Raw genomic sequence first — 16816 nt, 5'->3', positions numbered from 1 at the left:
ACGGCCCAGACCCCGGTGAAGGTCCACAGGGTCTTGCACCCTCGGACTCTGGGGACACAGAGAGGCTCCGAGGGAGCAGGGGGTTGCCGGTGCCTGGGGTCCTTCCCCACCTCCCAGGGGTCCTCAGTCCGGAATCCACCCCCACTCGGTGCACAAAGACACCTGCTTGCAGCAAGCAGGTCTAGCGGCTAGGTCTACTGCAGTCCAGGTGAGGCCGGGCTCTCCAGGGCAGGGCCATGAACTACCGTCTGGATGGACGGAGCTGCCCCCATGGCTGATCTGCTACTGGGTGGCCTGAAAAGGAGCCCTGGAGGTGGAGGGGCATTCTAAGAAACAAGACGGGGAGAGCAGAGTTCTGCTCTCCCCCAGTAAAAGAATCTTTAACAAGCCATTTCCTGTGACTCGCAGGACCTTGGTTAAGGTGAAGGGCCGGGCAAACTCAGCACACCTGCCCTGCCAGCCAGGCACTTCCTCTGGGGGAAACAGTGGGGAGAGGAGGGCTGTCACACCAGAAGGTTCCGGGGCCCTCCCAGGCCCCAGCAGCCACACCTCAAAGCAGACATCAGACCCTGGCTCCTGGGTCAAGTCTGCAAAGATTTCAAGAATCAGAAAGAAGGGCCTCAGGTGCTGAGGGGCCCTCAGATGCCTGGGTGGGCTGGGCATCCCCACAAGGCCACCAGACAGATCAGAACCATCCATAGGACAGGCAGCCACATGCCTTCCACCGGCTCAGAGCACACCAAGCGCCCGCCCCCTGCCTCACGACACGGGGTGAGGGACTCTGAGGACCCCCAGCCTGGCCTCTCAGTTTCAGCGTCATCGGGGAACAAGAAACACTTGTTGGACTGCCGCTCTGCTTCCCGCCCTTAGAGGACAACTGGAACAACATCACATACTGCCTATCACCACGCGAGCAGCCTGTGCTGGACGCCGGGAGGGACAGGGCGGAACGCAGCCCTACCCGTCCCCTGACTAGAATAACTGAGGTCATTAACACTGCAATAGCACCCTCAGGAGGCTAAGGGGCAGGTAGAAAAGAGCAGTGGAGGTGGGCTTGGGAGAGTGAAAGACACTGAGAGGCGGGAGCTGGGTTATTACTGCAACTCGGTGAGAAACTCCTGAGGAAGGGGCTGCAGAAGCCCGCCCCCCTGCAGGAGTGGCTGCTTCCCGCATGGCGGGTTGTGGTACTTAGCTGGCGCCCCCTGCCCATCTTCCCCATAGGGAGCCCCAGGCGCAGAGGGCGCAGATGCCGGACCACTCCAGGGGAGCAGGGCGCCTGCTTGTCCCCGCCTTACTCAAGTGGCCAGGACCAGCCTCGTGGCCCTGGAGGGCTCCAGAGGCGCTTGAGGGCAGTGGTGTTGGCACCAGGGGGCATGCCATGCAGGGAGGCCCCGATGGTGTATGTGGTGCCCCCAGACTTGCTGCCCTGATGGCCGGCAGGAAGAGCAGGGCTTTAGGGGCAGAGGGGTGCACCCCAGAGGTCACCCCATGCCTGTGTCCCGGGGAAGCTTCCACTGCTGACCAGGTCAGGGGGGTGGCTGTCCTGTTTCTCCTCCTCAGACGCATGACCTTGGAGAGCAGCGTCTGGGCCCAATCTATGTCAATTGGCGGCGGGGTTCTGGTGAGTCAGGTGTATTGGGGCCATGCCTGTCACAGGCCGCGTTGTCCTGATTCCTCGCCCCCACCCCAGCACACAATGCCTGCAACCAGGGCTGCCCCTCCCGTGTCCTGCAACACCATCTGCCTCATAACGCAGGGCCCCCGAGATGCTGAACCGGCCAGCGTCTGCCTGCTGGAGGCTCTGGGCCCACGCTAGGCATGGGCATTCGTGACTCAATCGGAGTAGCAGTCTGAGGTCTCTCTCTGAGGCGGGAAGGTTCCCTGTGGGTTCTGCTCCTTTGGCAGAGAGCCATGGCACCCATTGAGGCTGCAGGACAGGGCTGCCGTCCTGCCAGCTCTGGGATGTAGGGCACCCCCACCGGAAATCCCCCAGGAGAGTGGAGCCTTGGTCTGATCCATCAGGAGGGCCTGCCCTTCATTGCTCTTTGAAAGGACCAAGAGTCCTGACACCGTAACAGGGGCCTGAGCCCTCCGGCGTGTCCCTGCAGGCAGAGCGCCTGGCACACCCAGCCAAGTCCTACCTGCAGCTCCTTGTCCGAGTATTTCTGGGGGTTTTTGCTCCCTTGGCTCTTTTTGCGGAGTTTCTTCAGCTCAGCTTGGCACTTGTCCAGTGCATCACCTTTGCTCCTCTGCTCCGTCTGGTATTTCTTCAGCGCAGCCTGAGAAATGAATGCCAAAACAATGTGGGCAACGAGCCAGTGTACCCCTCTCACTCTCCCACTCCCACAGGGCCACAGTGGCCCGAGCCCATGGATGGCAGCACTTGTGCAGCTGCAAACCTGAGGCCTCAGCTCTGCGCACCCTGGAGATAAAGATCAGGGCTGGGACCACCAGCTGGGCCTCCTCTCCCACCCCAGGGCTGGAAGAGTGTGAATTCGTGTAATGAACACTGGCAGTCTGGCCCCTCGCCCTTCTGGTCGACCTGGGAGAGGGGACAGGACAAGGAAACTCATGACAGCAGGTCAGAAGAGTTCGTGCAGGTTCCACACGATGGCCGCTGCACATCATTGTTGTTACTAAGAGCAGCTGAGAGGCATGGGCAGAGGATCAGGGCACATGGGGCATCCTATGCAGGAGTCCACCCAAGGGTAGTCTCAAAGAGGCACGAATGTCAGAGGAGCTGCAGGAAACCACAGGATGCAGAGCTCACGGGAAGCTGAAAACCCCTTGGACCAAGGGAAGTGTTCACATGGAGGCTGAGCAGGGCAGGTGGACCAGCAGGTACAGGTGGGCTACTTACACTCAGGTACCTGGAGTCCAGCTCCACCTTCTGCTCCAGCTGTGTGAGCAGCTCGTTGTGAAAAGACTTCAGCTGGGTATGGAGAGAAAACAAAGGTCAGCGCTGACGTACAGCCTGAGGGAGGAGCCGAATGGGAGAGGGGGCCGGTCACCAAGACAAGGGTGCCCAGGACGCTGGGAACCCCCATGGAAGAGAGGAGCTTGTCTGACCTGTGAGCCAATGACCCTGGTGGAACCAGGCGGCCCCAGGAGAGAGTGCTGAACTGGAGCCTGGCCTTTGTGGCCAGCTGAGTGTAAGACCCCATCTGGCCTGTGCCCTGTTCTCCCAGGTCCTTCTGTACACCCCTAGGCCCCACAATGGTCACCTCCTTCATATGTGACTTCTGTCGTGGGCCCTAGGTATGCCCCAGACCCGAGCGTGATCACCGGGCGGCACAGGCCTCCCTAGGGGATGCACGGAGAAGCACATGCTCGCCTCCTCCTCTCCCCTTCGACAGCGCCTGCCCACCTGCAGCTGCCCTTGCCTCCCCCGGCCTCCCTGGGAGGCTGCGACTCACCATTTCTTCCAGCTGATTCTGAATCTGCCTGTGGACTTCAGCCATCTGGAAGAGAACATCCCCTGGAAGGCAGATGGCCGGAGAGAAAAGCAGAAGGGAAGTGAGAGCCTCAGAATCACTACCCCATCACCCTTCCACAGCTGGGGATTGTGCACCGGCGGGCCAGGCACTGGGGTTGCCATGGTCTGGGAACTGGCAGGCAGGCAGGGGTGCACTGGGGGCAGGGGGAGAGGTGCCTCTCCAGGTGATGCTACCCAGAGGACATGGGAAATTCTAGAACAACAAGGATGCACAGTTGCTTGGTGTCTCTGGGGGCTTGGGGGTGTCTGCATTGGAGCTGAGGTTTATGGCAGAGGTCGGATGAGAGGCCCTACTTTTGCAGGTTTCAACCCTGCATGCGATCCCACGAACACCGGCATCTCCTCTCACTCACAGGTGCCAACTACCACTGGCCCACCCACCTTGGGCCCAGGCAGAGGCAGTAGCCTCGATAAGCAGCCCTTATGTCCTAGGACATGGTGTGGGGTGGGGGGTGACTGTGGAGGGAAGGACCCCATGGCCCAAGACACGCTATGGTCAGCAGAGCCCCAATACCCAGCACCCCAAATCAACGCTATGGTATAGAAGCTCCGGGCTGGGGCACACACAGCAACTGCCTCCAATGATCCTCAGGGCCACCGCCCACACCCACCAAGTCAGCACAAAGGACCTCCCTGGACAAATGGCTCACTTCCTCCTCCGCAGAGAGTGGGTCTGGAACGGGCAGTGTGGGCTGCATTCATTTCATTGGCAAGTATTTGCTAAACAGGCGCTGACCACACACTGTGGCCACATGGAGGAAGGCCTGTCCTTGCCCTCGGGACCTGCTGACTAACTGTCCCGGAGGTGCTGCTTACACCAGAATGTCCCTCCCCTCATGGCCAGGCCACTCAGATTCACATGATCCTGAGAATTCTTTGGGTGGGCAGCCATGAGGAGCACCCCTGGTCTCCACGAGGCTTGCTAGAAAGCAGAACAGTCCCTGTGGCTCCTGCCCTAAAGGGATGACGCTGTCTGCCCTCCAAGGTCACATGGATGGCACGCAGGTGATCCCCGGGGTCATGTTCCCTCCCAGAAGCACGGCGGGATCTGGGGGAGGCCAGCTCCTCCTGGCCATCGGGCCATTCCACCAGCTGCTCTCAGCCCTGATGACCACAGGGCATGGTGACCACTGGCCACATGTGGTCAGATCTCCACCAATCCTTGGGGCAGGCTGCCCAAGGTCAGTGGGCTGTTAGGCGGCTGCGGTGCCCACCTCCACCCTGCGGGCCCTGGAGCCCTGCCTCCCAGGGTCTCTCCCTGCTGTTGGAGCAAGGGCAACCTCTCCAGCCGTTGGGTGCCTGCCTCCTGAGTTCTGAGTTCTCCCTCTCAGGGTGCTGCTGGATTGAGTTCCCAAAAGACTGGTTTCGCCTCAGACACATGGATGTCTGTTGAGGGAGGAGGAAGAGACTAGAGCACCTCTGAAGGAGCCCCAGGGTCATCTGGCAGCTGGGAGGAGCCGTCATGTACTAGGGAACAGGCAAAGCCAACCACATGTCCCCATCAGGAGACATTGGGGGGGGGTGGTTTTCCTGGTGGTCTAGTGGTTAGGACTCAGTGATCTTACTGCTGAGGGCACAGGTTCAATCCCTAATCTGGGAACGAAGATCCTGCAAGCTGTGAGGTGCAGTCAAAAAGGGAGACACAAGCATGTTGGCAGGTCCCCTTGGTCATAAGGTCGGATCACACATGGCTGGAGCTTACCAGGCCCTGGGCTAAATGTCCGGCCTGCTGCTTGTGCCGGTGGAGGGGAGACCCCCTCCCAGGCAGCACGTGAGGAAACACAGACCCCAGGCTGGCACCAAAGGCAGAAGGCTGTGCACGGCTGCTGTGGAGAGAGGAAGAAGCCCAGGCCCAGCCTGAGGCCACGAAGGGTGCTCGCGGGCAGGGCCTGTGCCACAGAGCACGAGCGTGAGCAAGCACGTGGGTGTGAACGCAGTGTCTGTGTGGGTGTGAGTGGGGTAAGGCGTGTGCATGCGGGTACACAGGGTGTGTGTGTGTGAGCATGTGTGGGAGTGAGTGCCTGCATGAATGCAGAGAGAGTGGGTGTGAGCGTGTGTGGCCATGTTGCGTGTGGGAGTGGAGTGGGCATACTTGTGGCTGTGTGCGTGAGCCTCCGTCTCCCTTCTCTCTCCCAGCAGCACCCCAGGGCGATGTTCATGTAGATACGGAGCTCCAGGAAGCTAAGGGACCAGAGGGACCAGGGCTGGGCCACACAGGATCTGCCTCCAGGACCACACTCACCCACGAGCAGGGAATGAGAGGACGGGGTGGGGAGGTGCCAGAACAGGGGCAGACCCCGGAGCTCCTGGGACACAACCCCCAACCCAAGATGATAAATGTTACTGAGTCACCAGGACGCCAGCACTGGGACCAGGGCATAGGCGACACCCGTTAGGGATCAGGAGTCCCTGGAAGTCACTTCCCTCAGGGTCCAAAGAGCAGCCTGACTTTGTGCCTGACGGTGCTGTCTGGCGCAGGGTGCCTGGGGACAAGAAGGTGCCGCCTCCACTGTGGCCACCCGTGGTCAGCATGGTTGATGGTCAACCACACGCCCAGGGCTGAGCTGAGGTCGACCTGTCCCAGCTGGATATGGCTCGAGTCTCAATTATCCTCTCCGAGCCCTGATCCACTTCTCCACTGGCCAAGGACAACAGGGGACGGAAGGTTCCTGGTCCCCATCCTTGGCTGAAAAAGGAACCACAGAGACAAATACAAGTGGGCAGCCCAGGGGACAAGGCCAGGCTGCTACCACCCTGAGCCACCTGGCACAGACCTGCAGCTCCCGAGCGGGGTGAGCCCCCCTCCGCCCCCCAGATCTGATCTGCTCCGTGGGGATGCTGAACTGTGTCAAGAACAGTGTGCACCGAAGTCCGGACCCACAGGTCACCCACGGGCCCCAAGGGCTCTCTCAAGTGACAAGAAGTCCATAAATAAGACAAAGCAAGTGGCACTGCTGGACATACTTGAGGCCCCAGAATCATAAGTTAACATCTGACTCAAACTGAAAACACGTATTTCCTTAAAAGGCCATACACAACCAATTCAAGAATGTTTGAAAAATGGCAAAAACAACAACAAACAGCAAATCCTTTAAAAAAAGGAATTTTTGTTGCTAAGATGAGTATGTGGAGATTCTGGAGGATTCTGGCCTCTACACCCCAGGCTCCATCAATGTACTGGAACACACCCCATTGCCTCTGCTCGCCAGAGATCCCCCTGTCCCGGGGGTACATGTGGGGAACGGGCAAATGGCTCTGAGCTGCAAGCCAGTGGTTGCACAAGCCAGTCCACATGGGGAACTTACACAGTGCGTTTTACAAGCCGCTGTAGTAAGTCCCGTGAACACGTCTGCAAGGTGGTGGTTATGTGTGTGCCAGCCATCGGGCGGTGGACCCAGAGCACCGTGGGGGCACTGGGCCGGCTGCAGGGGATGGTCACCCCATCCAGGGATGAGGCTGTGTCCCAAACTCGGCTCCCCAGGAAAGCAGGGAGCCTCAGGCATCAGCATGGACACTCACCGGTCCTTTTTTACCCAAGTGCCTTCTGGGTCCTTGGAGCCAGGCGGCCAGCCAGAGCCACATCCTGTCCCTGGGTTCCGTGCACCTCCCCGATTCTCCGAGCTCAAAGGACAGCACGAGGGGGCACACCTTCGCAGGCCCACCCTGCCCAGGGAGGAGGCGGCTGCGGGCTTTGAACCAGGCCTGTTTGGGAATCCAGGTCCGGGTCTACAGTGCAGGTGGGCCTTGAACTCAAAAAACCAGGTTTAAGATAGCAGCGCAGACCTGGCCTCACCAGAGCAAACAGCGGTGAGCAGGGTAACCAGCGCAAGCGCTGCCCCCTGGTGGGATGGCCAGGGTCCCGGGACGTGTGAACATGGGGGGTGGTGGGCAGGTGGCCAGGCCCCCGGGTGCCGCGAGGGGGCAGTGGGCAGACCACCCTGGCACTGAGGAGGGTTCAAGAGTGGCCCGTTGGGAGCAGAGACAGGAGAAGGGCACACACGGATGCCACGGGGCTTCACCCGGAGAGAACCATGTCAGACACCCAGACAGGCACCTGAGAACCAGGCGACGCCCTCCTCAGCCCCACCACCCAGTGTTTACCCTGTGAGGAGGCCGCCAGGTCAGGGGTGAGTCACCTCCGGCTGCACACCCTTTAGCACTGGAGTTTAAAAATTCCTGGTATTCCCGGTAACCTCATTAAACACCCGCCTCCCGGCTCTGGGTTAAGAGTGGAATCCGGCACACAAGACAGCTCCCTGCCCCCAGGGGAAGGCGGGGGCTGGGGCAGTGCACACATGCACACACACACACACACATATCAGCACACGAGCTGTGCTTCCTCACAGACACAGGCAATGTGCCGGTCACCACCTTTCCCTCCATCACAGTCAGGCTGGTGCAACTAGGACAGGACAAGATCAGGACAGTCGCCACCCCCTCTGCTCTGTACACCTGGGGCTGGGGAGCCCGAGCATCCTGCAGATGGTGTGTGGACCCCTGAAAAGAGGCAGGGCGGCGGCCTTGGGAGCCAGGCAGGGCCCTTGGCCCCCAAGGTGGTGGCCTTGTCCTGGGTGACAGACGCAGAAAGAACTGGTCTAGTCTCCTAGTAGGGACGTGGCCCCCACCCTGGAGCCAGGGTGGCTGGACAGGGAGGGCTGGAGAGCCTGTTGGGGGCCCCACAGGCCACTCTGTCCTCAAGGGCAGTCACAAGGTCGAGCAACTGCCACTCCTAATTCCAGAAGGTTCTCATCACTCCAGAAACCTGTCCCCATCAGTGGTCACTCCCCTTTTGCCCCAGCCTCGGGCAACCACTCATCTAGTGTCTATACGGATCTCCCTGTTCAGGGTGTTTCCTATCAACAGGATCCCATGACACAGATGGGATCTTGTGTCTAGCTTCTTCGCTGAGCGTTGTTAGTGGTTTTTGAGGCTCACTGGTGGCCGTGTCAGGGATTCATTCCCACCCCAGTCGGATGACATTCCAGGGAAGGGGCCACACTTTACCGAGTCATCCACTGATGTCTGCCGGTGGACATTTGGGTGTTTCCACTTTCGGGCTGTTACAAACACTGCTGCTGTGACAATCAGCTCTCTCTTTAGGAAGCAGTTTTATAACAACCCTAAATTCTGTTTGTAAACAATCTTCGCAACATGATTTTTGAGGTTTTTCCCATCTTCTTAGAGAAAGAAAGTCCACCAGCCAGCAGATCCTGGCAGGGGGATGGGAGTTGAGTAAAGAGGGGGCCTCTGGCCAGCACTGTGACCACGTCAAGGGCTGGAGCCTCGGTGCTACCAGGCCCTCCCTCCTCCCAGGTTCCTCCAGAGCCAGCGCCCCTCCCAGGCGCCCAGTGCCATCTCTGCAGGGCCTGCTCCCTGCTCCAGGCTTGTCCAAATCTCCTGGGAAGACGACGCTGCAGATACTAATAGGAATTGATTCCACAACGAGGAGCCTGCCTCTCCAGCAAGTCGGGGTGACTCAGCATCCCTCTTGCTTCAGAGCTCAACCAGGAGGGTGGGGGCCGTCCCCAGGGGAGACTCTGCCCCCACTGGCCCCCCAGTAGGAGCTGGCTTCTACCAAACCCAGGGATGGTGAGCCAGGGAGAGTGCCAGGGCTGTCACTCTGCTTCGGTTTTACCACTGATGCAAAGATATTCCCAACAGATTCTTAAGAACAGTGCACAGCCCCTGGGGCCTAAAGGCACCCACCAAGGGGAGGAGAAGGCAGAAACTAGAGACCCCGCCAGCACAGAGGCAGTGTGGGGATGTGCTAGAAGGTGAGGGCACGGCTGAGGAAAAGGGGGCCCTGGCGTGGGAAGGCCCCATGCCCGGGAGGACGGCAGCGGGGCAGACCCTGAGCTGAGCAGTGTGAGCAGGACCAAGGCCCACAGGAGGCCAAAGGGTGGGGCCCCGCTGTGATACACGAGGAGCAGCAAGAGTCAGAAGCGAGATGTCTTCACTCACGTTACACATGTTCGGGGATGTAGGACCCACCGCTGACATCTCAGATCTCAGAAACATTCAAGTGTTTCCCTAAACTGGGATCTTTGGGAAAAGATGAAAGAGTCCAGGAGACTAGAGAAAGTTACATGTACCAGATTTTTCAAAGGCACAGACTCTAGAAACTGTAGGCTGGTGACTTGATGTGGGAGTTGTTACTGTGACGAAGGTGACCTGCTCGCAGCCTGGGGCACTCGCTCACCTTCATCTTACCCCTCTGACGGCTGTTTCGTGAGCACGTGCTCCATGCAGGTGCTGCTGAAGGTGAGAGGGTTAACCAGAGGCCCTGCCTCCGTGGTGGCCATGCTCTTTCTCGGGAGAGGCAGACAAACCATGGGCCGGTGAGGAATGGGGTGGGGTGAAGGGCAAGTGGGCCAGGCAGGTCAGGAAGAAGAGCCGCCCGCGGGCCAGGAGGACAAAGGAGGCCTGTGGCCCTGGATGACCCAGAAATGGCGGAGCGGAGTTTGGCAGGGAGGCTCATCTCACTGATTCTTAAGCCCAAGCTCAGCCCAGGTGCAGCCCTGCCTCCCACCAGAGCTCCACAAGACACCAGGCCATCCCCCAAGGCACTGAATGCTGACTCTTAGGGGACCTGAATGGAGGCCGGTTCTACAGCCACACCCAGAGGTTCCATCCACGGCCCTGCGATCAACGGAACCGTCAATCTGTCCTCATCAGCACTGAGAAGACGGAACACACTTCTCCCAGCCCCACCTTCCAAACCTCCCAAAAGCTGCAAAAATAGCAAAGCAGGTACCCACTCGCCCTCCACCAGGCTCCCCAGCTCTCTTCCCAACACACGTACGTTATGTACCGCGCACACACTTTTTGGCTGAACCATCCAAGACAGTGAGCACTGTGGTGTGGCCAGAATGTCAGCTTCTACAGCTGGAGATCATGACTTGTGTGCACCGGCCCGCGGCCATCCTGACCCAGGGAGGGCGGCCACCGACACAGACCCTCCTCCATCAGCGCCTGCATCGCGGGGCCTGGTGCCCTGACATGCCACCGCCTGAGAGCTACTCCCCAAGCCGGGACCTCACACCCAGCTCTTCAGGTCTTTCTCTCAATAAATCAGCATTCTGTTTATCTAAACGCTGCTCTGTGAGCATCTGGAACAAGTCAGTCATAAACAGGCTAAATCACGGGTTACGAGGAATTAACCTCCAGCGGCACCAGAATTCTTATCTCTCCTCCGGGAGTCGGGAGTTTTCAGCCTCTTAAATCCAGAAGAGTCCTCTCCACTTGCATCTCTGACAACGCTGACATTTTTAAAGACTCAGTCTGCTTTTCTTTTTTTTTGCAAAAAAAAAAAAATACATGTTCTTATAATCTGCAAATGACAAGAAGCTGAGGGGGAGTGTGGATCTGGGAGACTGGGAACAAGCCAGGATGGTGGGAGGGGTGGCCCTTGTCCCCAGGGTCTGGCCGTTCACAGGCCGGCATCTTTGCAGCTCCACTCCCCCTCCTGTGAGCTGAGGGGGCCAGACTCCACTTGAAGCCCCCCTCCCAGGCCACAACACTAGGCTCCTTATCCCAAAGGAGTGAAGACAGGATTTCAGGAAGGATTTGAGTTCTCACCCACTTAAGCTTAAAAAAGAACACGTTTTTTTGCCAAAGCAACATAGGCCTGAGGAAACCAGTTTCGCACTGGCTCCCATGGAGACGGCCAGTGGCCTGAGCTGACCCCCAGCAAAGGTTAGCGACAGCATGGGATGAAGGGGCAGTCCTCACCTGGCTGCCAGACCCCAAAGCTGGGCACACTGCACGGAGGGCCAGTCCCCTCTCCACAACATTGTGACCGTCACAGGGGAGCAATGCTTCCAGCATCCGTGTCCAGGGGGCAACCAGTGAAAATTCTAAAACCTGATTTACATGAGGAGGAGAAGAAGGCTGGGGCCCCGTGGTGGGGGAGGTCATAGAGGGCACTTCCCATCTCTGGAAGACACAGGTGGGCTGAGCCCTGGCTGGGGGGTAGGGAGGGAGTCCAATAACCACTATGGATGGGCCTCCCCAGGGACCCACTGCCACACAGCAGGACCAGCCCCAGAGCACAGACCAGCCTCCACCCCGGCGTGTGTCCACCAGCTGGGGGACGTCCATCACGGGGGCGGCCAGGGGCTGACAGGTTCCAACAGTCTGGGCATCCCAGGAAAAGGGCTCCAGGCCTGGGCTGACCTGTCTCACTGGTTACGTGTACACATTTGTACCCCATCCCAAGATGAAATCAGTGAGACCACAGGTCTCTTGATTAGGAGGCCGGACTGGCAAAGCTCACGGCACAGTCCCTGCCCCAGAGAAAGAGCCGGGCAAGTGTCTGCCCCCATCAGTAACAGTGACCTCGGCAGCCAAGAAGCTGAGTGCCATCCATCTAGACATCAGAGGTCCCACCACACCCTCCTTCCTGAAGCAGGAGGATGCCAGGTGCAGTGGTTCAGGAACTGGGCAGCAAGACAGGACATCCTTCTGTGGAGCCCAGCCCCAGCAGGCAGGAGGGTACCACCCACCTGTGGTGCCCTTTCTCTCCAGCCCATGCCCTTCTTCCCTGGTGACCATGTCTGGCCTGGGTCGGCTGTGTGCTCTCTTCCTCACCACCCCACCCCACCCCATACCCGTGTCCTGCCCACAGAAAGAGGGCTGTGCCCGTCTCTGACCCTGGTCACGAGACGGGCCTTGCACAGGGCCCTGTGGACAAGGGCACAGGGTGGGGGGCTCCTGGGAAGGCAGAGTGTCGGGGTTCAGGGGAGCTAATGCAACAAGAAAGTGGGTATCTTCAGCAGCAATACGAATGTGGGGAACACTGATGAGAACCCGGCTCCCCAGCTGCCTGGACCTGGGCAATATCCAGTGACCCCAGACCACACTGGGCACTCCCAGAGCACGAGGCTTCTAGGACGGATCTGAACACGTGGGAAAGACAGGAATGTCCAGCACACAGTCCCTGCCCGTGTGGGTCCCTAAGGGCTCCCTGGGTGGCCGCAGCCCAGAAGGCCAGTCCTGTAACCTGCTGCTCCCTGCCCCCAGCAGACATCAAGCTGTGCCAACCCAGGACACGAGCACCCCAGCCAGAGGCGAGACCGAGACTGCAGGGCCGTGACTGCAACCACGGGCCTAACGTGTGTGCGCTCCAGTGCAGTGGGCAGGGTTGCTGGCGTTCCCTACCTCCTCCCGGGCAGAGCCCTAGGCCGGAGTAGTCCTCAGCAGCCCCAGATGGTGCTCGGGGCACAGAGAAGGCCTCCGACCCTCCTCGGAGACCAGAACTCCAGCCCTGTCCTCCCGGAGCTGGACTTCAAACCGGCGAGCAGGACACACCATCAGGTGTACCTCTGGGCCACTGGCAGCAACCGAGGGGCCAAAACACTCATTTTTTGAGGATCTGTCATTCCAGGAGGAGCCGGAGCTTGTGGCCCCTGCCGGTGGCCAAGGGGCTCTGAGCCAAGGGGTCAGCTGCTCAAACTTGGCTGGGAGCACCCACCGCCTACTGAAGCCTTCTAAAGCAAATTTCCATAATGCTCAATTATTCTAGTGGCTTCCAGAGCGGAAAGGCGCCTCTGAGAGCTAATTAGCATACGCCTGAACAAGGCACGAATATAGAGCTCTCATTCCAGGAAGACAGACAGCCAAGGGGCTGCGGGGATGTCGCGCCGGCTGTGGGAGCCACCAGGATGGGACGCGGAGCTTAGACAGCACCGGGGGACCCCTCTGGGATCAGCTAACAACCTCCCATCCTCCCTGCTGGCCTCAAAGCCGCCAGCTCCTCCCTGGGAGAAGCAGCGTTCTTCTCCTGCCTACAAAATGGCAAAACATGGCAAGTGGCCAGAGGGGTAACCAGGACAAAAATCAATGGCTGTTACCATGGTGATGACAGTGGACAGTGACCCTCCCTGACTGCCGCTCTGAAGCGGAGCAAGACCAGATGGCTCCTTGAGGTCAGTGCTGTGTTCACAGCTGGACACCCAGGCACCAGGGTGTCGTGGAACAAGGTGCTGACCACACGTGGCCCAACCCTCCGGGCTGGCCTCCGCCCTACCTGCACTGGGTCAGTCTTGGGCTGACATCGGCCACTCTGGTAGTCTGCTCATATCTCAGAAGCTCAGGCCTGCCCCACACCTCCTGGAACCAGATATACATTTGGACGCATCCCGGCCGATTCACATGCTCTCAGGCATCCACGGTCACACTCAGGGTTCTCAGGCTGGCCGCTCAGGCCAGCTGGGGGTGCAGCTTCAAGGAACTGGATGATGGGAGGCTGTGGAGCACATGGGTTGAGCCTGGGCGACAGGGAGGCAGGAACTTCAGGGCAACCTGGCAGCCTCTCCCCTTGGTCCAGGCAGACCCTGGTTGCACCAGGTCAACAAAGGATCAACAAAGGACCCCTCCCTCCTCACTCTCACCTGCAGGGTGGGGGTGGGGGACTGCAGACTGAGCACACACTGCAGGCGGTACCTCAATTCGGGGGGAGACATGGTGGGGTCACAGGACTGGGGGCCCCCAGCGCCCTCCAGACACGCAGGCCCTTGAGTCAGATCGGCCAGGCTGGGAGAGACTTCGTGCGCATGCTGCTGCACCTCGGTGGGCCTCTGGCTGCAGACCCTGGACAGGCCACACGTCCCCCATCGGCAGGAACAAGGCCCAGGCCCGGTCCTCACAGACCCCGTCAGCCCCTCATCACCACCAGCATGAACGCGGCCAAGGGCCCCCTTCCCCTCCTCCCCAGCAGGACCCCCAGGAACCAGGTCAGAGGGCCCAGGGTCCCCCGCCTGTCTTCAGAAGACCCAGCCACACACTGCTGTACTCATGCGGATGTCGCCACCCCAGAGGGGGCCCTCGGACACCGAGGAAGCATGAAAACACGCTGAGCCATCTCTCCTGCTACAGCCAAAGCCACCGAGAACAGGCAGATCCAATTAAGATGTTTGTTAATCCCTCCCGACACAGGCTTGAGCTAGCCCCATAAAGCTCTCACCAGGGCAGGCAAAGTGGATACACTGGAGCCCCCAGCCCTTCACACCCGGTATGTGAGTCCAGGAGGCCCTCAGACTGCAGCCCCCCATCCCTGCTCAGCCCCTCTGATCTGTCTAGCATCTACACAAAGTCGAGCACAGAGGCAGAGACACCACAAAAGTCCTGCCTGGTGTCAAGAGGCCTGAAGGAGGCCAAGAGAGCAGAGACCCTGGTCCTGGGGCTCTGGGGACTGTGTGCCGACCACTCCCCCTTGGGGTCAGGGAGAGCGCCTCCGTGTGCAGTGGTGTTCCAGCTGCGGAGGGGAGGTGAAGGCAGGATGCAGTTTAAGACATCCACTCCAGGCTAGCCTGGGGACGCCGTCCTGCACAGGGGCCTGTGGCCAGCATGGGACCACAGAGTGGGGTGACACGGTCCCGAGTGGGGACCCTCAGTGATGTGAAATGAACACGGCTCCCACTGCAGGCTCTAATAAGTCCTCCAAGTGGCGTCTTGTCAGGAGGGTCCAGCAGTCACAGTCATGTCCTGTTGTTAGGGTCTGGCAGCAGGTGGATGTGATAGACTGTCACCCACCTGCAGAGGAGGCTGGGACACACTTAGGCTCCCCGGCCAGGTGTGACCAGCTCTGCCTGATGTGGAAGGAACCATGATATAGCCCGACAGCCTCCCGGAAGGCACAGGAGCCAACCTGGCAGGCAGCCCCCCAATCTGTGGATGGCCTGTGGTGCCATCTCAGAACCATTTCTGTGAATGGAATCATCCGGCAATAGTCATGAAGGTCCTTGGGGCCATATGGCCCCTGCACTGCAGTGACCTGCACGCAGGGACTGGCCACCTCACGCCTCTAAGCATGAGGCAGCCGTGGGAAAGTTGGCGGCATTGGCAGGAACCAAAAGAGGTAGCCGGGTCCCCACGGAGCAAGTCTCCAAAGGTGGCATGGGATGGCCCGCCTCTGTTCTTCACTTGGGCAGCTGGGCATGGACAGCAGCCAAATGCCCAGGGGAGTGTTCAGGCCACACCTTAATCCAGTGACTCAGCGGCAAACCTGGCCCAGTTTCAGGTTCAGGGGAGCCACCTCCCACCCCGAGGCCCCACCCAGCAGGGAGCTCCTGCCCTCTCCTGGGCACCGGGACAGATCTGGGTACTTAGGGCACCTGCAAGCATGAACACGCCTGGGTTCAAAAACAAGCGGGCTCTTCAAAGGCAGAGAAAACAACAGAGGCCTCAGGAGATGGTGAGGGCCAAACAAAACAGCTGCTCGGTCGCTGGCCCTCAGCTGCACAGACGGACAAGGTGGCCAGGGTGAGGCTCTAAGCACAGGCCCCGGACAGTGGGCTCTGGAGGGATGGGCCCACTGTGAAACTTGGCCACACGCCGAGGCAACAGAGGGCTCCGGGCAGGCTGGGCCCTTCGCTGCAGATGACGGCCTCATGTCAGTGCTGCCAGCCAGGAAAGCCTAGAGTGCTCGTGGGGGTGTCACTTCAGCCTCCGGCACAGCCACAGGAGCTAGCTGACCCCCATCGTGCATGAACGATTCCAGCACAGAGCACCTGAGTCACGTGGGCACCCTGTGCCCAGAGTCCAGGTGCACAGGGACTCTGGCCTCCACCTCCCACTCCTGCCTGTGCTGGGCTCAGCTCCACTCTGCACAGTTGCTTTGGGGAGCGGAGCCAGGGGCCTGGCTGCCGACGGCTGCCCAGTGGGCAGGACGTGTTCAGGTGTGCCAGCTCCCTGGGGGCTGCTGCACATGGTGGCAGGGCTGTCAGGGGGATGGGACGGCGGCCTCGCCTGCACAAAGAACCAGATCAAGAGCCATGGTGGCACCCCAGGGAGCCAACACTGGGGAAGAAACCAGCAAGCAGGACAGATGCTGATTCTGCACAAGTGGACGTGAGGGTGGAAGAGAAGGCCTGGAAGCCAGCCTGTCCACTTGGACTGGGGGACGTGTGCTTTCAGCAGGGCCTGGGGACAGCTCACACAGAGGCTGGGTGGAGAAGTGAGGAGGAGCCACTGCGCTCACCCCAGGGGAGCAGTCACAGGGCACGGATGAGACGCCATACCTGGCCTCTGCCAGCAGGGGACGGGCACTGGGGGGTCCCCACCTGCTCTCTGACATGATTGAGGGACCCTGTTACTTAAAGCTTAAGGCAGTGGGAGAGCCTGGAGGGCACACGGCAGTGCTGACAGCACCTAGGGCGGGATGGCTCCTGCATTGGCCCCCTTCAGGGCAAAAGGAGTTGACCTGGAGACCTGACCTCCCCAACCAGGCCCGAACCCCACACCAGAGCACAGACCCACACTCTGCCTCGGGCTCCCCACCACACTGGCATCTCAGGCTGCCCGTGTCGGGGGGGCGGGGAG

The 16816-nt window shown here is 59.9% G+C and overlaps 1 protein-coding gene across 3 annotated transcripts in view; it reads right to left on the bottom strand.

The window, feature by feature from the left end:
- The window catches only part of BAIAP2 (BAR/IMD domain containing adaptor protein 2), a 63607-nt gene that overhangs the window by 22513 nt on the left and 24278 nt on the right, over positions 1 to 16816 (bottom strand). For all 3 annotated transcript variants that reach the window (XM_020875723.2, XM_020875720.2, XM_020875721.2), the window contains exons 4-6: positions 3417 to 3478; positions 2861 to 2932; positions 2142 to 2279 (exon numbers count right to left, since the gene is read on the bottom strand). In XM_020875723.2, coding sequence (XP_020731382.1) covers positions 2142 to 2279; positions 2861 to 2932; positions 3417 to 3478 — 272 coding nt within the window. The remainder of the gene's footprint in view (positions 1 to 2141; positions 2280 to 2860; positions 2933 to 3416; positions 3479 to 16816) is intronic.

Source organism: Odocoileus virginianus, chromosome 17 (assembly GCF_023699985.2).
Source record: "Odocoileus virginianus isolate 20LAN1187 ecotype Illinois chromosome 17, Ovbor_1.2, whole genome shotgun sequence".
In the NCBI taxonomy this organism is placed as follows: Eukaryota; Metazoa; Chordata; class Mammalia; order Artiodactyla; family Cervidae; genus Odocoileus; species Odocoileus virginianus.
Note: the sequence above shows the minus strand (reverse complement) of the source record. Positions and strands in the feature narration are given on the sequence as shown.